Here is a 26571-nt window from a genome sequence, read left to right on the forward strand (position 1 = left end):
AGTCATTGTACATAAGTAACCAAAATAAAATGTTATTATTATCGATAATAATTTATGTCTAAATATTTTTATGATCATGAAAACAACTATCATTCATCCATTTTTATAAACGATTCTACGAACTAATTGAAAAAAAAAAAAAAAATTCGAGAGAAGACAATCTCTCGTCACAAATGCCTCATCACCAATCACCATCTTCCAAACGAGTACGGACCACCCTCAATCAGAGCGACTCCTCCGTCCGTTCGAACCCAAATAGCACATTCTCCCCCCCACTCTGTAGACTCCAGAACCTTCCTCCTCCTCCTCCTCCATGCTCCGAGCTCCCTCTCCGCTCTTCCATGGCCGCTCCTCTCCCTCGCTTCGCCACCTGCCCCTCCTCCTCCTCTCTCTCTCCTCACCGCCTCTCTTTCCCCTACCACCGCCGCCTCCAGTGTCGCCCCGTGCTCCGCTTCCTCTCCCGGGCCTGCTCCCCCGCCCGCCGCCCCGCCGCCGCCGCCGCCTGCGTCGCTTCTTCCCCCAGGAAGTCCAGGTTCGCCTCGCCGGACTCTCCTCCGGCCGCTTCTCCTTCCGTTGCTTCTTTTTTTTTTTTTTTAATCGGTCGGTTCTGCGTCGACGCGAGCGGTTGCTCCGGGGCCGTGCTGATTGTTGCGCCGGTCTTTTTCGCGCTCTTAAGGTCCGGGAGGAAGACGAAGAGCAATGCGGAGCTGTGCAGCGACGTGAAGGAGTTCTTGGCTTCCGCGGGGCTTCCGGAAGGCCACGTCCCGTCCGTAAAGGAGCTGTTGCAGCATGGAAGGTTTGTAATAGTGTGTGCGAGTGTGTGTTTGTGCTTGCTGTTTGATTGCCTACCCTGGGAGTTCAATTGCATGACCGCAAAAGTCAGGTGTGACCGGCTAGTGGGAGTAATTAAGCGCGCGTACTTCTCATTTTGTATGGGAAATGTGTGTGTACTGTAGGATGGAATTTTGAAACCTTTCGCCGCCTCAAGGAGGAGTTCAAGTACCTCGTGCATGGACTGTCGAATTGTAAGGAATGATGTTTTTGAGAGCTGGAGGGTTTGATGTTAAATGGGAGGTTTTTGTCATATCTGTTTGTTTCCCTTTGGAAATGCTTGAGCAAGATTCCCGCCTGCACACTGATTCGGGCCGGGAAAAGGTGCTATAGGTCATCGCATCTGTGCTCACTGTATATAAAATGCGGAAATTTCAATGGGAGGATACTTTCATATAAATTAACTGATTGCTTACCATCTGATTAGTGCCGCTTTGTCTGTTTTTACCTGCGAATGAATAATAAAATGAATTGGTAATCGGTCTAAATTATGTGGTTTTGCCAGATCAAAGTTTAATTCATTGGAATTGCTGATGCTACCTTCCTCTTCCATTCTTCATGAATGCGTGGTTCCTCATATCTTTAAAAATGAACATCTGGATATAACTGTCAGTCTCAAAACACAATTTGTGCGAATTATTTTTTCAATCCCTTTTCTTGTGCAATGAACTTAAATAAGGTAAGCTAAAGCTACATATGTTAGCATACTCTTTCAGAGTTCGGAGTTTGGACTCAGGATTGTTTAAATGGACCTGATATTGGACAGGGATGACCTTGCATATATTATTAGAAGGAGGGGTTACAAACTCATCAGAGAGCTTCTTGCGAACTCAGAAGACATGAAAGTCTATGTATCTGACGTGGAGATAAACATAGCTGAAGAAAAGGAAGCTATCATTGCCAATGAAGAAGAATCAGAAGGTAAGCTTTCTTCACAATTTTCTTACCATTTTGCTATCTAATGTTGGTCTTATTGTTCTGATAGCATTTTGTAATCTAAAAGGTCAGAATGAGCATGCTGGCTATTTGGATGAAGAAAATTCTCGGTCTATTGGAATATCGGTTGAGGAGGACTACTTTGATGAGGTTGATATTAATTCATCAGTTGACGATGCTGGCAATAGTAACATGGACATTGAAACTCCCTTTAGTCTGTCTATGAAAGATGATACCACACAGGATGCGGTGGAAAGTATGATTGAAGATACTCCTTCATCTATGGAACTTCAAATGCAGAAGAAATCTCTGCTAGTGTAGATGGGGAACCGGAGAACTCCTCTAATAACAATATCTTCATGCCAGTTGAAACTTCTACTAACTTGGTCACAGTGGCCAAGGACTCTACTACTTCATTAAGTCACTTTGAATGGGTTAGCTCTACTTCTGTGGAGACATCCTTGACCAATTCTTCCGATCATGGTTATACATGTGTTGAACCATGTGCTAAGCCATCCGTGGAGGAGAAGGTAGCAAAATTTATGCAAGATGGATATCTTGAACCAGTTGAAGGTAATTCCCATAATTACCAAGTGTTCTCTTCATACCATTATTGCCATGATTTTCTTTCATTGTATGAGACTCGAGGAGCAACATGAGCAATTGTGCTCAAGACTATTTAATATGGTTCTATATATTATGGGTAAAAACGTGGATTGGTACCATGCTGCAGCAAGGGTACTTCATCAAGGTCAAGATCCTAGAGATTCAAAGAGTTGCACAAGTTATTTGGTGTGTGTGTGTGTGTGTGTATAGACTCACACACTCAGTTCATTATGGATTCTTGATTGCAGAATGCTGGCATATCCTATACTGTAGATATTCTAGGCTTACCGAACTGCTCTTTGACTCAGAGTTGGTTCTTTTGCCCTGGGGTATTTGTAAGTTGCAGACTGCAGTAATGTAGGAAACAAAGTCATGACCGCATTTAGTTAAAACTTTGTCATGATGTGGACCAAATTGAGATTGAAAGTAGCACATGATTCACGCATGAGCATGTTACTGTCTGTCTTGCTACTGAGAATCTAAAAACACCCATTTCATACTCTACTATAGTAATGAGCTCATGGAATCAAGTATTCCTATCCTGTGAGACATGACTTTACTTATGGATATCCTCCTAAAAAGGAAAAAAAAAAGGAAAAAAAAAAAAAAGGCATTAGTCCTGCTTGGATGTTTCCACAAAAAAAAAAAAGTCAATGATTCTTGTTTTCTCATTATATTTCTCTCATTCTGTAGTCTGTTATGCCATATTTCTCCGGTCAATTTTACCTCAATTCTGTGGCATTGAAATTCCTCATGACACTATGTTTGTTGGTGTTGGTATTCTGTCTTTACATTTGTGATGTTCGCATCTTTCCAGAGTCTTTAAGAGAAGTGTAATAGCTGCTAGTAAGTATCTATGCAATGATCTGAAATGGAGAATCTTACATTTTGCCTGATCCTAGATATCATTAATTTTCATAAATTTTAAGCTGACTCTGGCATCTGCAGATCAACTACCTGAAGTACCTGGTGAGATTGATGATGGAGAAAACCAGAGTTCCACTGAGTGCGATATGAGTAAGCCAGCTGCAGAGCCTCAGCTGGAGAACCATAATGGGGAGCAGTCAATACATGTGCATGAGGAAAGCAATGGTGCTGTAACACCTAGTATGAGTATGGCTAGACAGTTCTCTCCTGCAAAAGTACATTCTTCTTTCAGGTTAGAATTATTAGCTCATTTTATTCTAGAAATTCCAATAGATTTTTCTCAAGCTAATGAAGTAGGGGTTTAATGGTCAATCAGTTAACAGATGTGGAAAAAAAATGATTGCTGTTAGCCTATAAACTGAATTTTTCTGGTGTTGTTGATTTCATGAAAGAATTTAAATGCTTTGCTTCTGCTTGTACAGAATTTTTCATGGTGGGATTAACATCACAAATTTCACATGTGCTTATCACAAAAATAGGGTTTTATTATTAGTTTGAATACAGATTTTATCAGTCCTTATTGTGATATGAAGAACTTGTTGAGAAATTTGGAGATTGAGAAAGTCATGCCTGATGTGCAAAGTGGTTACTTTCTTACTCTCTTATAGCTTTGTCATAAAATTTATATCCTATGATTGGGCTGATGATGAAAACAGTGAGTCATCAGCTGAAGAATTGTTTGATGCTGATGTGGGCAACAATTTGGATGAGGAGGTCAGTATGTTAAACACTCATTCATTTGTTCAATATATACAACAATGTGATCAATAGTGCAGATACTTATGCTGGTTCATGCCTCTAATGCAGAAAAGAAAGCAGGAGAACCAAGCTGAGATTAGTCATCTCAAATTTATGCTGGTACCTGTCTCTGTGCCTCTTTTGTAGGAATTTCCAAAGAAGTTTTCTTCAGTGAATACATAGGGAACATCATCTTAATATTTGAAAATGTTGATTGGATCTTGTTGCTGTAGCATCAGAAGGAATTGGAATTGTCTTGGTTGAAGGAACAGATTGAAAAGGAAAAGGTACTTCAACTGATCTACCATTACTTCTCAATGAGAATGGTTGACTTTCTTGCATAATCCTAACCAACTGGTAAAGCCAAATCTTGAGTACTCCTTCCTGGATCAGCTCAAGTACTTCAGGCATACATTCCCATTCAAGGTTTCTATCAATGTTCCCTGTACCCTAGATGTATTATAGGATGCTAAATTTGTAACATAATTTTACTAATAATTTATATATATCATTGTCTCTCCGCTTCTATTTCTCAAATTTTGGCTTTTTATTGTACCTTCAGCTTGCTCTGGGAATGTTGCAAACCAAGGCTGAGAATGAGATCAGCAAAGCCCAAAAGGTCATCTCAGAAAAAGAAGCAGAACTACAGGCTGCTGAAGAGAGCCTTTCCGGGCTTAAAGAAGTATTGTACATATCCATGTGATAATTTGTTAGCCTTTGATGTTTGGCAATTTACTGTCAGTGCCTGGAAGTTTGTCCGAATTTGTTCACTCCATTTTAGTCAACTCCAACATCTATAGGAAATGCTATTCCAAGGAAATCTTTTAAGATTTTGGTTTGATTAACATGGATGATGTTTATATAGGAGGCACCTTATCATATTATAAAAATTTGAAATGTGGAAATGGCTTCACCTGAGAGTTGTAATGTCCTGAAGCAAAATATACTAATATACTTCTTTTTCTACCCATTTTTTGTTAGTCTTCCCAAGGACATCAAAGCCAAAGCTATATGAATTGCATCTGAAAGTGTCAGTGAATTTGTGGTATAGATGTTTTTGAGGAGAATGCGTGTGAGGGAAGACATTAGGTTCAGTGATTGCCCCTTCATCAAAGTAATGTATGGGTTGGACACGCCATACTGACATTCTGATATTTTTATGATGATACTGGCAAATAAGGTCATTCAGCGTACATGAAACTCTGTTTGTATGTACAAGGAAGTTACTTCTAGTTTATGCTGGTTCACTCATCTTGAAAAGGAAAAGTAATTGAATTTCAAGAAGATATCAAATTGAAGTTAAAAACAAGGATGATTATTGAAACATATAGTGAGAGTGGTGGGTGTGCGTCAAAATCTACAATATGGAAGGGTACTTGTAAAGAGATGTGATTGCACTTGTCATACGTGGATATATTAAGGAGGTCATCTGTCTCTGAAGTGTTGCTAATTCACTGAATAGTTTTGCTCTTATTGCATATGCAATTCCCCAGGAATTTAAAGCAGCTGAATTATTTGGTAGTACCAGGACCTATGTTTCACTTTAGCTATAGCCATGTCAGCTTTCATGTGGTTGACACTAATAAATTTTTGTCATTTTATCAGGTTAAGATAGAATATTCTGGCAATGGTGATATCGTGGAGGTGGCTGGTGGCTTCAATGGCTGGCATCACCCGATTAAAATGGATCCCCATCCATTAGCCACTGCAACAGACACTGTTGGATCAAGGTCTAGTATTTGCTTCTCTGATCGAATTTATGTGAATGATCAATTAATTGGTTTATCAATCCCCTTTTGACTATTTATAATTTTTTTTCCCATCAGATGTGATGCCTGGAACATGCTTTTCCACATAGGTTTTGGTTCTATCTAGACTAAGCTTGAAAACTTCATTGTTCTTACAGGCTAGAAATTGCAACCTTCGTATTAGCTTGACCTAAATGTTTAAATGCTTGTTCTGGAACATCTTAAGAGCAGTTTTGACTTCGTAGGACCATAGAACTTTTGAAAATACTTGAAAGTAGTTAATATCTATTTAATCGGCAATCATTTATGTAAACAAGTTTTCCTCTGTTTTAGTGCTACTTGTCCCTGATGGCTTTGCCCTATTGTGTGAACCTGTGTCTACACAAGAATTGGGGAGCATTACCTCTATTTCACTTATTTCCTGTAATGGTGGAAACTTGGCAGAGTCGAGGCAGCTAGATGATTTGTCAATGTAATAGGTCGCAAAAGAAGGTAGTAGTTCAAACTTCTTAATGCTCTGCATATTGATGCGCCTATTGCAAACTGTCTATTTCCTTCTATTATGAGATCATATATAGCTAATAGTCAACTCAACTAGCTATATGTCTACATGCATTAAGAGCACAAGCAATTTATTGTTAAATTCTTGGAGAAGGCTGTAGTATTACTGCCTTTGAAATTTGATGGTGTATGTGGTATGACAATCTCCATCTCAGAATCGGTTCCAATTAATCTCCCTCTTTTTCAATTGAACCATGGATCTGTTTGTGGTTTTGTGCTTCTTGCAGGAGATCTACATATTGGTCAACAATGCTGTGGCTTTACCCTGGGACATATGAGGCATGGAACAAGTTCCATTTCTGTACATTTTTCTGCTTCCAGGAGATAAATCCTTCATGCCGTTCTTATAACTTCACAATTTTGTCACAGATAAAATTCATAGTTGACGGCAAGTGGACGGTTGATCCCCAAAAGGAGTCAGTTACACGGGGTGCAATATGTAACAATGTCCTTCAGGTCGATAGATGATATGGTTGAGGCTGGCAGTTGAGCATCATATCTGTACACATGCCCACTTCTGTGGTATAGTGAGTATATCCATCGACACGCATTAAACATGGATTTAGCATCTAGCATGCATAATCTGCTTTGGAGTCTACTTCCATAGGAACCCTATCAGCTCGTATTGTCTGTGATTCTGCTTAATACATTTGCCTCCAAGAGAGGTAGGATCATCTATCTAGAAGAAGCTTTTATTTACATATTTTAACATGAATTTTGATAACTAGTGTCCACAATCGATTTAAAAGAGACTTTGCAGTTTCCAACACACTCATGATACGAAATCAATACTTCAAAAGTCGGATCATTCTAAGTAAGATATGCTGTTAATAGGACTCTTTTAACATAGCCTTCTATCACTGAGTCGAGAATCTCTCATGTGCATCACTTGTCTAAAATAGCTGGTTCTTATTCTAAAGGTATTTCTTCTACTGCCTCATCAATGCAGGACTGTGGAGCGACCAAAAGGTTGCTGATGAATGACAGTTGAATCATTCTTGCACGGTGGGAGAACTTGGTCAAGGTGCCCATATTTGTGAAGACTGGCAAGACATGCGGGATCATATGGCTCTTTGGATTCGTGCAGCCATTTCTCTGTGCAGGATGAGGACCTGGGTAGTAATGCAGACCATGTCACGCTCTAAGCAGATATCAACTCTCCAAGACACTCCGAGCGTGGGGGCAGGCGCATCTGTGAGTCCACAGCCAGTGATCGACTGCTTTTTCCAGTAATGAAATGGGCACGGCAGCTATCGGCTAAATTTGTCCAGTGAATCATTTGGAAATGGCAAAATGAGAGAGGTTGTAGAACATTGGCCTGCGTTTTGGTTAGCAAAGCGTTTGATTGCGAAAGCATGTACAGTCCGTCGCGCCCAGGCCAGGCAATGAGATTTTCAGCGGAAGCTTGCATATGTGGAACCTTTGTATAGTAGTAAAAATTTTCAGTTCACGGCAATAATCAATAATCCGACATCGAGTTTGCTAGAGGAGAGGAAAAAGAGGTGAAAATTGAGAGGGTTGCGACAGACGTGGAAATGCAGCAAATTCCAGAGGAAGGAGCGGCGGCATGCATTTGTTTTGCATGAAACGTATGGACATAAACAAAAGCTTGCATAGTTGGAGGGCGCCTTTTTCCTTCTTAGCTCCCGCAATCCGGGGAGATTCCTCGGATAACCAATTCGGAAACTTCATGCTTTTTTTCCGGAATATGTGATTTTGGTTTGTGATTATGCGGATCACGACTCTGACTTAATTGAAAATTCTTGATGAAAATTTTTAAGAAGATATTTTATAAATTATTCATTTTTTTCGGAAAAAAAAAGTTATCATAAATTATCCACAGGTACCTTTTATTTTCACAAGTTGCAAAACTTACGGTGATGACATTTTAGTCATGCAAACTCTTGTTACGTCACCCCATTGCGTGAGAGGGAACCGGAGAGATACTCCAAAAAGATACTGGGTAGGTAGGGAGGAGCGTGTGCTCATGAAGTGGTATACGCTCCCTCGAATCACAACTCACAAGCGTGTCCCTTTCCTCACCTTTCCCACCCCATCTCTCTATAGCTCGAACTCTCCGGTGCGCTCTTTTCTCGAGAGTCTGCGTTGGGTGCGTTGCGTTGCACTTTCTGGCAATGGCGATGGTGAATTCTGCCGCCGGTCTTCTCCGCTGCTGCTCCGATGCCCCGCGACGTCTCCTTCCTCTGCACTCTCAACCCTCTTCGCGTCCCGTTGATGCCCGGCTGCTGCGGCTGTCAGCTCCTTCGTTCCCGGGCTGTGCTGCATCCAGAACTAAGGCCCGGACAACTCTCCTCCTCGGCGCGTCCCCGGCTTCCAAGGACGAGGTTCTCGAACCCATCAACGATGCCGTTGACGACTTCGATATGGACGGAACGGCGGGCCTGCCTAGCGAGACTCTGCTCTACTCCTTCTCTCCTCTACCCCTCCTCTTCCTCGCCGCGCTTCCTGGAGGTAATTCATCTCCCTCTCTCACTCTGTGAAGGGTGTGTTTCGGTTGCTTCAACACTGGTGCATTTGATGAAATGCGCTGCATTAAGTAGGAGATTGCGTTCTTTCTCACTCGGTTCGAATTCCATTTGGTTTGGCTATATATATATTACATTTACATTCTTAAGAAACTTGTATATCTGATGTAGTGTTTTCCCTCGTTTCAGAGTTCTCAAATTTCTCCACCGTTCTTCTCTCGGTTTTGCTGTGTTTTTCCGGCTTCAGTACTTCTGAAATTGTACAGATAATTTCTCGTCATGTTTGGCATAGCCACTGCCGGGTGGTTCTTTGTTTATTACCATCTAAAATAGTCTTTTGCTCTCCATCATTTCAAGCGCTTGGATCGATAGAATCTCCCTGCTTTGCTATGTCATTTTGCCCATCCATTAGCTGGCCTAAAGCAGCTTAAGCAAAGCTGAACAAACCATTTACCAAACCGGGGAAAGGCTATGAAGCAGTGAGGATTTCTATTTATCTCGACCCGTTGACCCCTCTCTTGACACAATCTAGTATAACATATCCACTGCTTATCTGTTAGCACTGCCCAGGCCTTGGCTTCCTACATTCAACTGACATATAAAAGTGAAAATTACTCGGACATAGGTGGAAATCGATAGAGAGATAAAGAACAGGAGATTCTGTTGCTTTGTGGACTTTGCTTTATTTTATTAGTTACCGCACGTTCGTTCTATCCCATCTTCCATGATGCAGGACACTTAACTGTACTTTAAACAGTGCGTTGTGTATGTCTCTCTAAACTGCTTATCAAACAGGTTCAAATGCTCTCTGTGTGATACGGTCTGTTGAAATGCATCAAGCACCTGGCTGCATCACATCTAGTTTTGCTGTTTTTCAACCTATGCCATGCATTTTGCTGATTGCAGTTTATCATATCTTTTGCATTCTTGTTGCTGATCCATTTCTTACATGGCTATTATGATTCATAACAGCTGGGACAGTAAGGTCTCTGATCGGGCCTTTTGTTGAGCTTGTTAAATCCTGGAGTCTCCCTGATTGGCTTGTGCATTGGGGTCACCCAGGCAATATGGTAAAAGTTCATCCTCTCTTTCCTCCTTGGAAGGCCTGGTTACTCCAAATGTTTGCTCTATATTACCAGAAGATGCTTAGTGATTCTGAAATGACTCTGTTGTTACACTTTAGGCTGTCGTGCTCTTTGCGATGGGTGGATACGGAACATATCTTGGTTTTCGTATTAAATATTCCGATGATGTGGTAAGACTCTAGCAAGACTAGCTTTACTTTTCTACTGAAATCAATGGCTGCCACGAGTATTTGAGCTGCCTTTCACGTACCATTTATCTCAGGAAGAGAAAGCCAAGGCGAAAGACTTGCACCCGAAGCTTCTTGGGGGAATGTTTTTCTTCTTTGCTCTTGGTGCAACTGGTGGTATAACATCTCTACTCACCTCAGACAAACCAATATTTGAGAGGTGCACTCACAACTTATATCATGCGTTCACCTTCTGCTACAGAAAGTTTCTTCAGTTTTGTAGTCGTTACCATGGGATTGTTGACTTACGCTCAATCTTGCTATCTATTTTTACTCCCTCCTTATGTTCACTGATTGCGGTGTTGTCGTTTACAGTCCTCATGCCGTCACAGGGTTCATAGGCCTAACACTTCTGACTTTACAGACAATTTTACCTTCCTTGTTTGAGGTAACGAGTTGAATGCCAGTCCACATTCTGGTTAATTGTTAAATACGATGCTAATGTTTATCTTCAATCTCTCTAACAGTATTTCCTCTGATCATTCACATCTCTGTCGTGATATGCAGGATAATCCAGGATTAAGAAATGTACACGGTATCTTGGGTAGCGGGATCATGACTTTGTTCCTCATTCATGCAACCCTTGGACTTCAACTTGGCCTCAGCTTCTAATCGTCGACTAGTCCATGCCTGGTTACATTATACCTCTTTCTAGGATGTTTTCAGTCATAGATGTTATATCAAAATTGGAGATGGACGGAAGCAAAGAGTCAGAAGTTATTTCTATAAAATGGCATGCGTTCTGTTTTTCTTTTGTGTTCTTCCTATAGCAAAACAGACAACATAAGCAGATGCTGATACACAAAGGACAGAACAAACCAATCCAGAGCTAACATTAGTCGGCTGAGCGTTGGTGCAGATTGCACAAAATGGTTAATTAACCATCCGATAATGTACTAAATCAAAGAAGTAGCTCAAATCCAGGATTTGATCCCAAAGTCACGTTCTTACCTCTGTAAAATATGGGGAAAATCATTATTGTATCTTGGATAGATTACATTACAGTAGGCTTTCAATAGTAAGTCTTAAAATGATAAAAGGATTTGCATTTCTTTTCCATCATCGTTCATTGATGAGGTCAATAAATGATTTATGTGTATATCAGTTGTTAACCACGTAAAGAAAGACGGGAGATGTGCTCAAGTGAAATGATACTCCTCAGTCGAGGCAACTAGAAGCAGCGGTGCCACGACCAAGAGCAAAACCATCTGTTTTTCACCACCTTCACGACTCCAATTTACAGAGAAGAATTCTTCATTGGAAACACATACGTAATAAATAAGCTACAAGAATAAGTTTTCAGGATAGAGCAAATGCGTTCCATCAAGGTTAAAGCATGTCAACCAAAGAATCATGTGCGGAAAAATATTGCCTAAATTGTTCAGAATGTCCATTGTACGTTGTGATTGAGAAAATATGCCAATGTGATCGTATATGTTTTGCATTTATCAGGTGGCGGCAATGCAACACAATTAATTCTGGTTAACATATCATAAAATGCATAAGCTGAAAGCTAATCTTTGCCATTCTTAAGAATCAGTACTCGCAACAAATACTCTTCAGAGCACGATCATACCAGCACTAATGCACCGGATCCCATCAGAACTCCGAAGTTAAGCGTGCTTGGGCAAGAGTAGTACTAGGATGGGTGACCGTCCTTGTGTTGCACCCCTCTTTTAATTCTTACAAAAAAAAAAAAACAAATACTCTTCATATCTGCTGAACTACAGAAATGTTTTATAAGAGGCATGACTCTGAAAGAATCCTGCTATTAAACATTCATAACAAGTTCAACGTTCAGGAATGCAGCCACAAACGATCATGGAGTCGCTCTTCTCCGGCACCGAACATCTCATCCACCCTTTCTCCATCACGGTAGAAATGAAAGGTAGGTGTGTAGCGAATGTGCTGTGTCGTTTCTGGGCACTCGTCAATATCCGCATACACAAATGACAATTTCGGAAAGCTGTTGCTCAACTGGCAGAAAGCCGGGAGAATCTGACTACACACACGACACCTGAAATAGAGGTGAAAGAACATTATATCCACGAACTCAGGCCATTAAATAAGCAGCCTCATGTTGTACGAGCAATAACGAGGAAGAGGGTCGTCAAACAAATGCTGCTTAAGCACCCACATAGTACATGTCGTGTATGAGAAAAAGAGATACTAAATTTTGTTCAAGAAAGTGCATTTTATTCACTAAGTCACATCACAAAACCTGATCAACCCTTTGAACAAAGCAGGCCGTTTAGTGCTGAACATCAAGTTATGATCAAACAAACCTGGTATTTAGACATCAACATATGGAATGCAACAACAAATAGTTTCATATACCAAGTAAAACACTTTGTCCTTGCAGATGCAACACAAGCACCACAAGCGATCGTCTAAGGAATGGACTTTCACCGAGAATTGCAATGATCGAAACAACTCATGAGCCACGGGAATCATTATGCACCCAAGGACTAACAAATTATGTAACGTGTACCCGACCCCATCATCAAACAGAAAGGACCACAAACCGTAATACACCCGGTGCCATGACCAAAGCAAACCATCCATTATAACGCAAGACCCCCCACTATTTTCCCTATTAAAATTTCACCCCTTTATTTGCGGAGGGAAGGAGTCCAGCGTGCTGTGCCAGTTTATTTCTGGGGAGCATTAAATCGAACACATGGTGCTCGTTTCCGTCACCCTCAAGCCCACGGCCATCCTCGGGCTTTCGGGCACGAGGGAACGCATAAAAGTTTGCAGGGGGGACGTACCAAGAAGCGCCGTAGTTGATTACCGCCTGCAGGCACGAAAAGGACGGAAACCGAGAAGAAGACAAAAGGATCAAGAAGAGCTCTTCAAAAGCATCAGGGGACTTGAAAAGAAAAAGTGGGGAAAGCAAGAAATCAGCTGCAAGATCGCAAAGAAGAGTGTCGATCGCGTACGGGGGACTTAGAGGACTTGATCTCCTTCATGATCTGGGACAAGTTGACGTCGCCGGCAGCGACCCTCAAGTTGCCGCGACGATTCGCCGGCAGCTCCGAAACGGCGGCACCGCCCGAGGTTTTGCTCGCGCCGTCCTCTTGGCCGCTGGATGGACCCTGCTCCTCCATTGCCGACTTCTTTCGAAGGAGATAGCTCGGGGGCTCTGCTAATTACGGATAACGTTATAGAGCACCATCGTCGTCTAGCTCTATAGCGTTTCGTGTTGAGAATGTTCTGCGCCCGATTTTGTCTTCAATCGGACCCCACCATGGGAACGCTTCCTGTCCAAGAGCGGGAACATGATTTGGTGTAAGTTATGTTTTTTTTTTGGTAACCGAGGACTCCACCACTAGTTCCTACATCTCGAGAGAAACTAACATAAGACCCAAACACCATGGCCTCTTACTTACAGCACTAGCGATTGCGGGTTTCGGGTTTTGAACTCTCGACCTTGGCAATGAATGAAAGATTTTGAACTAACACAACTACCCATGGTTGAATTTGGTGTAAGTTATGTTAGTTTCGCGAAATTTGGGATATACTAATAAAAGTGAATAAAATTAAAATATTTTCATTGTCCGCAAGAATATTTAGACATTAACTTTTTGTCAATAATGAGTTAATTATGTGAATGATACAAATGATCATTTTTAGGACAATATCTTTTAAATCATTTATTTTTCATAAAACAAATAAAGCCAAAATGTGAATCTATTAGAAAACATTTTCAAGAAAGTAAATTATAGTATTTTCCGATTGGAACCTAAAACAAGTCTAAAAATAAACTGGAAAATACTTGCATATGGGCATCGGGGAACCAAGTACATGCACTAGAGTCTTGAATCTGGCCTCGATGGACCTCAACTCAAGCGTAGGGATTGGGGCATAGGCACCTGGGCCTTGATTGCTGCCTAAATGGACCTAAGTGCAAACACTAAGTCTCGGGCATGTCTTGATGGACTTGGGTATGGCCTTTGCAGACCAAGCCCAAGTATTGGGATCCTTATGCAGGAGTATCGAGCTTCATTGATCAATCAAGAGTTGTAGTTTGGTAGACAAGTTATCAATTTCTTGGTTGCCCATTGACTATTCATACATCAATACATAATTTTTGTTGTCGATTCCAAGACTATTAATAGACCATCTAGCAATCGAAGGCTGTTCTAGACAATTTCCTTTGTTATTTGATGATCTTTGAATATGTCTATTGGGCTGCCTAGGGTGACGTACAAATTTTCTTGCATATGGTGAAATGTCTATAGTCCTAGTTTCGTGAGTCTTAATAGGTTTCAAAAGTCAAAGTTCAAGTCTCTAAGTGTTATAATGCATTTTCGAAGGGGGTTCGGTTCTAGTGTCTAGAATATGTAAGTTAAGTTTCAAGTTCAAAAAATTGAGGAACCTATTTTGATGGGTAAGTTCTGATTGGAACCTAGAACAAAGTCTTTTTGTTTTTCTTGTTTTATATTTTTGTGCAATCCTATGGCAATCTATGGCATTTAATAATGAATATGTAATATGAAACCATTAATATGAGCTTTTATTTGAAATTTTTACTTTGTTAATATTCCATAATTTTTGTCTGTCTAAATATGAGTTGTGATTATTGATTGTAACAAATGGTAATTATTAGAGATAAATGATTCACTACAATAGTTTATTAAAGAAGAGTACAAGTAGAATCTGGATAGATTTTAAAACGAACCTTAGAACTCATAACAGGGTAGGTTCTAAATTTTTATATATGTATGGTGGGTTCCAAGTTCCAAAGATTAGGGAATTTATTTTAATGAGTAAGTTTCAAGTTTCGGGTTAAACCTGAATGGACCTAAAATCATTGGCCCTTAGCATTTTCTAGTTCCTAGGTCCTTATTGTGTTTTCTAGTTCCCATGATATTAATGTTGGGAAGTTCCCATGACTTCATTGTTTAGTTTATTTCTTATGTAACAATCCCTCTATATAATAAGGTGAATTCTCAAATGTGAGACAGACTATTTTGATGAATTTTATATGAGATTTGTCTTTATGTAAACAAATATTTATCCTTGATTTCTGTATCTTTGGAAGGTGGATTCTTCCTTGATGTGAGCCAAGAAGTCCTGTATCTTGTAGTGATTTTCTGTAGGTTTTAATGGTGAGCTTCTCATATTCCCAATCATGTATTTTGATTGGTGATTTTTCCGTGGTGATGAACTTCATCAATCTCGATCTTGATCCTCACTTGGTGGTGACGCATCCTATATGCCTAGGTTTTGATCATATTTTATTCTTCATTTGCATTTGCCCATCAATACCCACTTCATAATTTGTTTTAGCTTCCATTGATAATCACTCAAAATAACAATCACCCATCCCACAATTGTATCAGATCCAACCTTGAGTATTGAGGTCATGTTGATCATGAACAGAGCGCAGGCTTCGTCGTGCCAATCTCGCTCGCGAGCCGTCCGTTTAGTACATAAACAATGAGGCCAGGAGAGGTACGTACGTCTCGCATTCGACAAGCTCTTAATGAATACAACTATGGAGCTCCTGGGTCACCGGGATAGTGGTAACATTTTATTTGCCGCGAAAGTGAAGGACATGCTCAACTATAAAACTACATTGTCCGGAAGAAAAATAGAAAAGTTAAGTAGTAATTAACATTGATTTTTTACTGACCGTAATACGTATGTAGTCAATTCATCCTTACTTTCCACCCCAATTTTTTCCTGAAAAGAATCCTTATTATATATTTAGTTTCATGGATAAAGTTGTAGTTATACGAAAAGATTCACGAAATCTCTCAAATTCAAGAGGAAAAAGATCACTTTCAGCCCATATATTTCACATTCTAATCTCTAGATTTTCTTTTTGAGCACATGTAAAAATTCCATTTGTCTTTTTCACATAAAAAGTGCATACTCTCTTTTCTAATTACTAGCAAAAGATTTAAAAAAAAAGAAGAAAAAACAGGCGCACATTCATGGGTTTTTTTCATAAAGAACAAAAAAAGGCGATATATAAGTTATTTCAACAAATTGATTTTAAAAATTTCTTCCAAAACGAGGAAGATTAATAATTTATAATTGGAACCCATGGTAGAATTTACGCCACAGCCTGTTTATGTTGTTGACAAATTCATGAGATTAACTTTTTTTGCTTGGCATTTTTGTAGGGCCATCATTCACTAACAAGAAAACTTCAGCTTTGACACAATTGCCTCGCAAAATGACTAAATGAAGTAAAAATGCCCGTCGAATCTGTGCATGCATGCATCAAAACCGAACTCCTCGAAGCTCTGCAGAAAACTGTCGTATGTTGTCCGATCTCGAGTTTTCAACTATGTACATGATGCGCGTTCTATTATCTCCTAACGTTTGTCTGTGCTCAGTGAAACAACAGTAGTGTCTTACCACCCCAGCAAGAAAGCATGGATCTCCGCCCAGCACGACACCGTGTAAAGTACTCCTGACCTCGCTCCCTTCCAGCTCACGGAGCCACCGTCGTCGAGCTCTTTCTGCTTCTTGACCGTGGCGGCAAAGAGCGGGACGAAAGTCACTCCGAATTGGCTCCCCACCTTCCTTAAGCTTTCGCTTGACCCTATCACTATCCCTATGTCGGCTTCGAGCAGGCACAGTAGGTCCCCCACACAGTCGCCCACGTAGACGGTTAACTTGTTTTGGTCGTCGGCGTCGTTTGCGTCGTTCTTCAAGATGTGGTTGTATATTTGGAGCTTCTCGATGGGGGACTCAACCTTCCGAACCATCTCTCCAGTGCACAGAAGCTCCTCGTTGAATATCAACTCGTTCGCATGGACATTTGAATGGTCGAAACCCACTGCTTTCCATCAACAAAACAAGAAGATTAGATAGATACATTTATTCTGCTTCTTTCCTACATTGTGTCAGGAACAATTCCTCAACCCGCGAGACTAGAATAGAAATGAATCAGAATAGAGCCACAAACCATGGTAACACATGCACCGTAACATCAAAAGCCAGAAGAATCATCACTGATTCACATGACTGATTGAAGGTTGTTAAGAAGTACTATCTTTTTCAGGTCGTCCAGTTGATAAGTTGTGTTTTACATGTTGAAAAGTGAGGCTAGAATGCAATTAGAGGTAATCGAAATGTCGCTTGAGTGTAAAAGTTTCGAGGAGCGCGCCTGAAGATAGAGATGACCGAATAAGATCACCGCACCAGCAGTACGATAGCATTTGAACGTTGACATCCACATTAATCTCGGTGAGTTTATGATAGAAACTAATGCAACCGTCCTGAAGAACGAGGCTTTGACCAGCTTTTATTATGTCCTCAAGTTTCAAACCTTTAAGAACCCCAGATTCAATAACTCTGGAATTCGCCCTTTTCTCGAAATCTGCCACTTGCTCGAGCGCTTGGACCAGCGAACTGTGATTAAATTCCACTGCATGGGATAGGAAAATCAAAATCAGGTATCACTGGACACCCTTCAGCACTCATCTCATGGTGTTGGCTTTTAGAGAATCTAGCATTGATGTCGTGGAGTTCAAGTTCAAAGCATAATTCAATTCATAGCGTGCTTACCTTTTTCAGCGGAAATGATGCTTTTGATGCATTCTTCATATTCTTGTGTGTACTGCCTGGAGATTTTCTCCCATCCATTTCGTAGGTCACCCGACGACATCCGAGCAAGAGGACTCTTGGATGGACTACAATCAGATCTAGATGGACTACCATCAGATTTTGGAGCAGTTACTAGGGCCATCTCTGCCAAAATTGCTGATGAATCATGAACTGTGCAAGTCAGATCAAAATCAGAAAGAAGCAACAACCGATCTTCTGCAGAGCTGAGTCCCTTTATCACAGGAACTACTGTGGGCTGAGCAAATGGTTGGGAATTGAAGAAGTCGATTTCAAGTATCATTGCTTGATGATACAAGTTGTAAAGAACACCGATCTCATATCCTGTCAAGATGACAGAGAGTTGCTCCAGCAACTCTTCAGTTTTCACGGCCAGTTCCTGAATCAACGAAAAGAATAAATGAACTCTTGGTACTGCAAATTTCTGCTTTTTGTTGATTATGTTTTCACTTCCTCAGAATAAGCAAAGAACAACTGGATCGAAACTGATGCTGAAAATCAAGTGAGACCAACCTGGTTACTATCAGATGTATACATTTTGATCCACTTCTTGTAAGGGTGACTATCTTCCCTAAGACCTGGCAACATCCGGAGCTCCGCAGCCATAAAAGGGTATAGTTGAACGCAAGGTGTTAGGGCACCAATAGTGTAAATTGCACCGACTGTCTGCTCGAACGGAGTTGTCAGTCTAACAACACCTTTTGTTCCATCAACTTTACCAGAAGCCGTCGCCAGTAAAAATTCAGTACAATTTGCCGTTGCAGGATCAGGTGTGGCGTCTTTGGTAATGTCCAAACCCCATTCCTGTCCATGAAGAGAGCTGCATTATGAGTTCACCGATAGAGCACTCCTGGGAAACGATGACAGAAAGCGTACACATGGCCTTGACACATTGAGTAGTAATGAGAAATTCAATGGCTTAGACATATATCCGTAATAAGGTAACTGAAAGGAAGTTTGACAGTTATTACAGACTAACATGAACATTGATAAAGTTACTGAAGCACAGAAGAGAAGAACTTTCGTTCAAGAATGATGATCACACAAAACTTTCGTTCAAGAATGATGTCACACTCTGCAATCCAACTGACATTTCCATTGCACAGAGGTTTTCTCCATCAAATTCATCAAAACCTGTTCAAGTCTTGAATTTCAAGTTTTAACCACGTCAAGTAAAAAGAGGCTTGAAACCTAGACTAAGATGAAAATGATTCGAGTTTCACAAAGCTTCCAGCATGGAGTTGTTCAGAGAGGATCTTGGTGATGCGTTGTGCCGCTTTCCTGTGTAAATAATATGCTCACTGGAACACCTCCCTCATACCGTGATACTAACGACAGGAATTTCACACTCTGCTGCTATCGACCATGCGCTAGCACAATAATTTCTTTAGCTGGGCAAAGAAAGGCAAAGAAATCATGAAAAAGATCGACTCCACCGCGATGTTGAATCAGCAATTTTGCTTTGATTCTTTTCCTTGTTTTGTAACCGGAAATTTCTTTCAATCTGATTTATGCATTCAAAGAGAATGAAACAAGCATGGCCTCACTCTCCCTTGTCCTTGGATAAACAGAATGGCCCCGCTCTTACCTGCACGAATAAGTCATGCTTTATCATCTCCTTCAGGACGATCTTCCTTAACTCCCACAATGCGCCATTTGCATATTCATCGTCCGTACCATTCGCTGCGGATCCATATCTGATGAACGTTGGGAGATGAGACAGAGATCAAAATAGACACTAATCGTCACTTAGAATTACACGCCATCCAAATTTCAGAAATCTAAAGCAAGAATCAGTGACGTTCAATTTGAATTTCTGCGAAAGGCAAAACCGATACAGATACGACTAATAGGCCACCTGATAGACCCACATTGCATCTCAATGCATTGGCCAAAGCATCGTACCATAACGTGTAAAGATCATGTCGTCATGCACTGATCTTCATTTTCTGCGACCGTCAACACCTCCGAAACCAAGAATAATCGCATAACAATGAACAGAGTAAGAAAGAAGACGATTGACCAGAGGACTCGAGTTGCAGTAGAATCAAAAGCATTATGCCGTAACTTCTTGAGATCATATCATGGAGCACTCATCTAACAATGGACAGAGGAAGAAGGAAGACGATTGAAGACTAGGAGTACTCACGCTAGAGCGTACGCTTCGAGAAAGTACTTGCCCTGGGCAACGAAATGCCGGAACGCGTCGATGCTCAAGTTTCCGGCGGCTAGAGCGACCGCGAAGGGAGTGAACTTAACGAAGACCGCCTCCCAGTTAAAGTGGACGCGGAGCCTCCGAGCAAGGTTGGGGTCGTCCTGGAGCAGCCTTTTCGCCATCGAAGGTGTCTTCGACGAAGACGACGTGGAAGACGGAGAGCGAGATGACATGGGAGAGCGCGATGACTTCGGAGAACGAGACGCCATTGGAGATTTGCAGTGTACAAAGTGAGCGTGGAGGTCAGAAACAGTGAAGAGAACGCCAAGATATGAGAGAGAGAGAGATGCGAGGGAGTTGACAGTTTTCAGTTGGGGGTCTGTTCTGCAACCGTCGCCAACGTTCAGTTTTCAGTTTTCCTTTCTCTTCCAGCTTCCTCATTTAATCCTATTTTTCATGATCTTTTTTTTTTTTTTTTTTTGTGTGTAGGCTTAGCTCAATTAGAAATTATATTGTGGATTTGTATAATTAGCTCGCTGACAAGTTCTTGCTCACGCTCGTCCATTATGACGCAATATATATTGAAATGTGAAAGTAAACGTTTTTGCTTAGGCATGCGCATGTGAATTTCAAGTCAAAAAGGTCCTAATGGATCACGAATCCACGTAGCAAACACTCGATTATTAAGATTAGTATTACTATTATCAATTTGTGATTTTTTTCTTAATAAAATTCCAATAACATCCAGCCACATACGATGCACGTGGCCCAACATTAGATTTGATAAAAATTATATAAAAAAAAATTGGTTGTTTGAAATCATAATGAAGCATGTTATAGATGTCATTGTTAGAAAATTTGTGCTTGGCACGGGCTTGATTGATTCTAATCATGTCAGAGCAGACTAAATTATTTCAATATAATCCAAATTCACTAAACTTAGTATCAAGGAAAACTTCTTAATATTAGCTATTAACTAACAATATTTATCATCTCTCGCTTTTCCACCTTTTTTTTTGGGTTTCTGACACCTCTTGCCATCTTAACTCGATCACATTATCTTTGTGGATTCCACTCCTGATTTAATATTATTACTTATGTTTTTTTCTTCTTTTTCTTTGGTTTCAATTTTGTTAAAGGACCAATCCTCCCATGCTCTCTCAAACAACAAAAATTAGTTTAACTAAAACAAATAACAAGAAAAATTAGAATCAAATATGGGCCTACTTTTGATTTAAGATTATTTTTTTAACTTTTTTTTTCTACTTTTCTATTTTCTCCCTCTAAGAAGAAACTAGTGTCCCTCTATTCCAAAAAAAAAAAAAATTGATTTATTTGGCATATAGCTAATAAGTTATTATGTTAATAATTTGTATATTTCTTTCTCTCTCTCTTTTTCTACACTAGGAAACATTGTTCTAAAAACCCTAAGCATAATTAAGAGTTATCTTATAATTTATGTATTTTAACTGCTCAACTTTCGTTTTATTTGGTAAATCTAATAGTTTAAATTTTATGTACATGCCATCTCTGCGCGATTTTTTAAAAGATATTTTCAAAAAAATAAAAATATGAAAAATTAACTACGTTAAAAATTCTAAACATCCATTTTTATCACACAAATTCAAAAGAAAATGCCCCTTAAAACATTGTTATATGTAATATTATCTTGGCATTGATTACGTGCAATGATTAGCCGTTGACAAGAGAATTATGACAATTGTAATTGCATTATAAGATAAACCATTCAAACTATTTGCAAATACATATTTTGTCAATTCTAAATGTACAAGAATTTCAGTAGAACAATTGAAAATAAGAAATTATCTTGAAAGTACAAATGTACTACAATAATAACAAGTTGCATATGCAACTTCACGAAAGATAATGTCCATTTAGTTGCTTCGCTCCCTCAAAAAGGCAACTCACTTGGACAAAGATATTTTGCCTAAATCAGACAATAAAAGTTCAATTTTATACCCACCCCGTTGGTGGCAGAGATGGTGGAGTTGCACACTGGCCACTCGCAAGGCCAGAGTTCAACTCCCCACCTCGTCATTTGTGCGACTTACCTGCGACTCGTGGGAGGTGGGTCCCTGCGGGTCGCCCCGGGTTTACACCGCGGGCTGCCGGCTATACGGCACTTCCCGGGTTGCCCAAAAAAAAAATCAATTTTATCATTAAGAGAGTTATAATTTAATTAAAAACATATTAATATCATGGTATAATTTCAATGTCAATCCAAGAAGCTTCAACAATAGAACACTTCTTTCAAGTTGAATTGTTGCGTGCTTGAGTCCTTTGTGCCTATTATATCTTGCCACCATGAACTCTAATGTCCTAGAATGCGTGGATCCAGGATATTTGCCTTTCAATTTACATGTTCGACTACTATGGCCATAACCCTTGCAAGTATCATACCTCTTCCCCTTTTCAAACAATCTTAAATGTAGAATGATCGCGTCATGTAGAAGTTGCTTCTCCTTTAGGCCTTTAACTAGAAGGATGACTTTTATGAGATGTTGCTAGGAGCTCATATGAGAAAGGATCACTTGCTCGCACAAATTTTGTTCAATTTACTTTAGAACAACTTCCTTTTTGGAAAGTGGCCATTCTTGACATCTTCTTTTCCGACTCATAAAGTAGTTGCCAAAATGAATCTTCTTTATTATTTTGAGTAATATCACGATCAGGCAATGACTTTATATCAAGCCTCCATTGTGGATTTATTATATCTAGAGGCAAATCATCGAAATAGCTAAATCTTATCTCATAAGCACATGGCCCTTGGATTGCATAAATTGCTTGGTACAGGCAAGTAGCTCAACCCTACTTTTGACAATCTCGCATTGCTTTAAAAGCTTGTTTAGAGGGAATATTGACACGCACGTAATCAAGTTTCTAAAAAGAGGCATATGAAGATTATAAAAGCTTTTACCTTTTCTCTTGACAATGTGGCTTTGATTTCCTGAATTTGAATCTCGACTGTAAGGTAAATTTTCCTTTTCATCTCGACTAAATCCCCCGTTCAAACTTGTAGATATGTTTTCAAAGTTGAATGTGCCCCATCATCTCTTGAAGCAACACAATTCCCGAAATGCATGTTTGTCCAAGCAGGCACACAGGAAGCTCTTTGAAAGGAAGCAATATCATTTTAATGTGAAAAAACCGATGGCTTTTCTTATAACAATATTCAAATTGCCTAGTATTTTCATCCTGTTCTGCTTCACTCTTGGAGTTAGAACCCTGGACAATCAAACATAAAAAAAAAATCCCAATTCGTTCCTTCCTCAAATTAAGATTTACATTTTGCCACAATATTCTTGTCAATGTGCCACAGGCATAACAAGTTCGCACTTCTGGAAAAAGTGAATCGTACTACGTTCATCATTGCCAGCTCTATGGACAATAGCTAAAAGTTGACAATCAGCACCCAATACGTGCCCAATTATATCTTCCTCCTCTTCCTTTCTTAAAAATGCAAAGCATGAGTAGAAAGAAGTATTAAAGATTGAAACTCCAATAATATCCAACAAAGACATTTTGTATCTATTAGTCTTGTAAGTACAAACCATTACAAGGACACTTGAGAGTATTAAAGGTTGATTTATTACATGATCATGTTAGTTGACAATTTCGGAAAACGCACATGGCGAGCATTGCTGAAATTTTAGTTCATCGAGTCCATGGATATGTTGTTGAAATGCTAGATGTTGGGATTTATGCTGGTCTGAGCTTGAATGACATGAATTGTGGACAAAATCTGGGAACGCAAGTATTTTGAAGTTCGGTTTACTGTAGATAGTGATTTTGGATTTCTTCACAAATATCTTTCATTATACTTTGTTCCATAACATACTTTAATTTTGGATTTTTTGGAATTAGTATGATCAAAATATATTTCAAAAATTTAAGCAGATTTAAATCTGTTTTCTGGGAATTTCACTGACCCCTATACCTTTTTTTTTCCACAGGTTTTTTGACAAAAAGTTTAGACTAGTATCCTCACATGCAAGTTGTAGGCCACACTTCAAACTATAACGTGTAATTTTTCTATGATTTTTGGAACTCGTTTATGCTTTCAAAATGCCCAATTTCATATCTATTTTACTTCGGAAGTCTGCCTGTCTTTGACGCAATTTATTTAAATAATTGGGACCTATATGAGCTGAACCAGGTCTTGATTCTCATAAAAAAAAAAAAACGTTTCCTGGAGCCTCACCCGCATCTTATTAAAGTATCGTAATTTTTTAAACTGATTTACTTAGTGATTTCTAGTGATTTTTGCAAATGGGTGAACTACCCTTTTTACTTTCGATTTTGGATTTTGAATAAATTCCTTTTCTATAACCCATCTTTTGAATTGGTTCTACCGACTAACTATTTTGTATCACTTCTCTGACTTACCAAGGATAATTTATGGTGGACATTGAACTATTCCTGTTCATTAACCCGATGACATTTTTAATTTGAATTATTGAATTGTTACACCATGGTATGGGTATGTGATTTGGAAATGTAGCCAATCCTTGGGACGACGATGCCTTGGATTGTAGTAGGGATGCCTAGAGGGAGAACTGGATTCCTCCAGATGCCTGGGGAGTATAACACAGTTTTGCTAGACATCCTCGAGATACCGAACGGATGCGAGATGCCTGGAGGATAGCGGAGTTCTACGGAACATGATGGTAGCTAATTCACAATAAATATGACCATTGGCATTTTCAAATTTCAATTGAACTTTACTGATTTATTAGTTTCAAAGGAAATGTTTTTCACCTGCTATTCTAATTTTGAAAAAGGTTCTCAGGTAAGTTGATTTTAAAGCGATCTTCTATCTTTTATATCTAATCTTCCACGCATATGCCATCATTGACATATGTAGTGTAGATTGGTTGTTGGTTACTTGCTGAGTTTTATACTCACTCGTGGTCAAGTGTCATTTTTTAGATCAATATTTATGCCGCTGCTAGCTACATCCTCCATGACCCTCTATGGCGCCCCGATAGAATTCATGTGGCACCACACTAAGCTAAATAACCCCAATCCTTGACGTCACCTTCGTTTGGGTCATTATGATATTGACAGTCAATGTTGGCTTACTATCGAGCCTAGTATTAATCGGGTTCATCACCATCTATGCATGGGTCTTCGGGCGTCTGGTGGGACCACTCCTACTCCCGGATGATGATGATGATGGGAGCAGCGGGGTCGAGTAGGACGAGGGTAGGAGGATGAGGATAGCATTTTTAGAAGATTGGGCAGTGGGGTTCAAACATGTTAGGTGAGCCTGTAGATAGATGTTATCATGGTTGGAGTGGTACAATTGATGGAATTTTGGATACAATCCAGAGTAGTAGGATTTTTGGTTGGTCCCTAGTGTACCTAAGTTAGGTTGCCAAAAGTATATAAATAAGAAAAAAATGAAATTGCGTGGTTTACACGTGGAAATACGAAACTAGGCAATTTCATTTTTTTTCTATATATATACACTTACTTTTGGCGACCCGGGTTGGATATATTAGGGACCAACCAAAAATGCTACTACTCTGAATTGTACTCAAATTTCATTAGCTATACCACTCCGACAATGATACCATCTATCTATAAGGTCGCTTATTATGTCCAAACTCCATTCCCTGGTCTTCCAAAAAATGCTATCTTCGTCCTCCTACCCTTGTCCTACTCGACCTTGCTGCTCACATCATCATCACCGTCCAAGAGTGGGAGTGGTCCCACTAGACACCCACTGACCCAGGCATAGACAACAATGAACCTGATCAGTACCGAGCCCTATGGTAAGCCAACGTCAACTATCAATATCAAAATGACGTGAACAAAGGTGATGTCGGGAAATTCAGGGTCATTCAACTCAATCTTGTGCCATGTGAAGTCTATCAAGACATCGTAGAGGGTCATGGGAGACACAAGTAGTAGCGACATAACTACTGATCTAAAAAATGATAGTTGACCACAAGTGAGTATAAAACTCAGCAAGTAATCACCAACCAATCTATATTACATATGTCAATGACAACACATGCGAGGAAGTTTAGACATAAAATATAGAAGATCACTTTAAAATCAACTTACCTGAGAACCTTTTTCAAAATCAGAATAGCAAATGAAAAACATTTCTTCTAAAACTGGTAAACCAATAAAGTTCAAATGAAATATGAAAATGCCAATGATCATATTTGTTTTGAAATAGCCGTCACCATCTTTCGAGGAATCCTGTTACCCCATGAGCATCTTGCATCCATCTAGCATTGCAAGGACACTTGGGGAATCATGTTACACCCCTAGGCATCGGAGGAATCCAACTACCCCTCCCAGCATTGCAAGGACACCTGGGAAATTGTGTTACACCCCTAGGAATCCGGAGGAATCCAATTATCCCTTCAGACATCCCTACTACAACTCGCAGCATTGTTATTCCAAGGATCGACAACAGTTCTAAATCATACACTCATTCCATGGTGCAACAATTTAATAATTCAATTTAAAAATGTCATCCACTCGTTTAATGTTCATGAATAGCTTAGTGTCCACCATCAACTATTCAATTTAAAAATATCATCCACCGGTTTAATGTTCATGAATAGCTTAGTGTCCACCATCAACTATCTTGGTAAGTCAGAGAAGTGATACAAAACAGTTAGTAGGTAGTACCAATTCAAAAGA

At 39.7% G+C, this 26571-nt stretch overlaps 4 protein-coding genes and 1 pseudogene across 4 annotated transcripts; 3 read left to right on the forward strand and 2 right to left on the reverse strand.

The window, feature by feature from the left end:
- Positions 1–296: 296 nt before the first annotated feature.
- Positions 297–7832, forward strand: LOC104439443 (protein PTST homolog 3, chloroplastic). Its single transcript, XM_010052529.3, is given in 14 exon segments — positions 297–532; positions 677–796; positions 1598–1752; positions 1835–2087; positions 2090–2340; positions 3322–3532; positions 3957–4014; positions 4108–4158; positions 4272–4325; positions 4601–4720; positions 5644–5768; positions 6575–6626; positions 6717–6874; positions 7297–7832. Coding segments are annotated over 13 exon segments (1740 nt in total). The 5' UTR covers positions 297–341; the 3' UTR covers positions 6816–6874; positions 7297–7832.
- A 566-nt stretch (positions 7833–8398) lies between these two features.
- LOC104439432 lies at positions 8399–10894 on the forward strand. Its single transcript, XM_010052500.3, has 6 exons — positions 8399–8819; positions 9806–9903; positions 10017–10088; positions 10181–10305; positions 10461–10533; positions 10653–10894. Exons 1-6 carry the CDS (start codon positions 8483–8485, stop codon positions 10755–10757), a joined length of 810 nt encoding a protein of 269 aa, XP_010050802.2. The 5' UTR covers positions 8399–8482; the 3' UTR covers positions 10758–10894.
- Positions 10895–11633: 739 nt separating this feature from the next.
- LOC104439422 (thioredoxin-like 3-3) lies at positions 11634–13396 on the reverse strand. The gene is made up of 3 exons (XM_010052493.3): positions 13088–13396; positions 12917–12942; positions 11634–12162 (listed from the first exon to the last, which is right to left on the reverse strand). Exons 1-3 carry the CDS (start codon positions 13253–13255, stop codon positions 11943–11945), a joined length of 414 nt encoding a protein of 137 aa, XP_010050795.2. The 5' UTR covers positions 13256–13396; the 3' UTR covers positions 11634–11942.
- LOC120289067 lies at positions 11708–11817 on the forward strand (annotated as a pseudogene).
- A 3120-nt stretch (positions 13397–16516) lies between the features above and the next one.
- On the reverse strand, positions 16517–20156 carry LOC104456275 (bifunctional TH2 protein, mitochondrial). The gene is made up of 6 exons (XM_039318157.1): positions 19882–20156; positions 19321–19429; positions 18246–18536; positions 17676–18111; positions 17305–17535; positions 16517–16944 (listed from the first exon to the last, which is right to left on the reverse strand). Exons 1-6 carry the CDS (start codon positions 20154–20156, stop codon positions 16517–16519), a joined length of 1770 nt encoding a protein of 589 aa, XP_039174091.1.
- Between the last annotated feature and the right edge of the window lie 6415 nt (positions 20157–26571).

This window comes from Eucalyptus grandis, chromosome 1 (genome assembly GCF_016545825.1).
Source record: "Eucalyptus grandis isolate ANBG69807.140 chromosome 1, ASM1654582v1, whole genome shotgun sequence".
NCBI lineage: Eukaryota > Viridiplantae > Streptophyta > Magnoliopsida > Myrtales > Myrtaceae > Eucalyptus > Eucalyptus grandis.

Coding starts and splice junctions, on each gene's coding strand:
- LOC104439432 (XM_010052500.3), top strand. CDS start 8,483: ATGGCGATGGTGAATTCTGCCGCCGGTCTTCTCCGCTGCTGCTCCGAT. Junction 9,904..10,016: donor GGGGTCACCCAGGCAATATG/GTAAAAGTTCAT, acceptor GTTACACTTTAG/GCTGTCGTGCTCTTTGCGAT. Junction 10,306..10,460: donor GACAAACCAATATTTGAGAG/GTGCACTCACAA, acceptor TGTCGTTTACAG/TCCTCATGCCGTCACAGGGT.
- LOC104439422 (XM_010052493.3), bottom strand. CDS start 13,255: ATGGAGGAGCAGGGTCCATCCAGCGGCCAAGAGGACGGCGCGAGCAAA. Junction 12,943..13,087: donor TCAAGTCCTCTAAGTCCCCC/GTACGCGATCGA, acceptor TCGTGCCTGCAG/GCGGTAATCAACTACGGCGC. Junction 12,163..12,916: donor ATCAACTACGGCGCTTCTTG/GTACGTCCCCCC, acceptor CCTCTATTTCAG/GTGTCGTGTGTGTAGTCAGA.
- LOC104456275 (XM_039318157.1), bottom strand. CDS start 20,156: ATGGCGTCTCGTTCTCCGAAGTCATCGCGCTCTCCCATGTCATCTCGC. Junction 19,430..19,881: donor CTCGAAGCGTACGCTCTAGC/GTGAGTACTCCT, acceptor AACGTTCATCAG/ATATGGATCCGCAGCGAATG. Junction 18,537..19,320: donor AGCATGACTTATTCGTGCAG/GTAAGAGCGGGG, acceptor CTTCATGGACAG/GAATGGGGTTTGGACATTAC.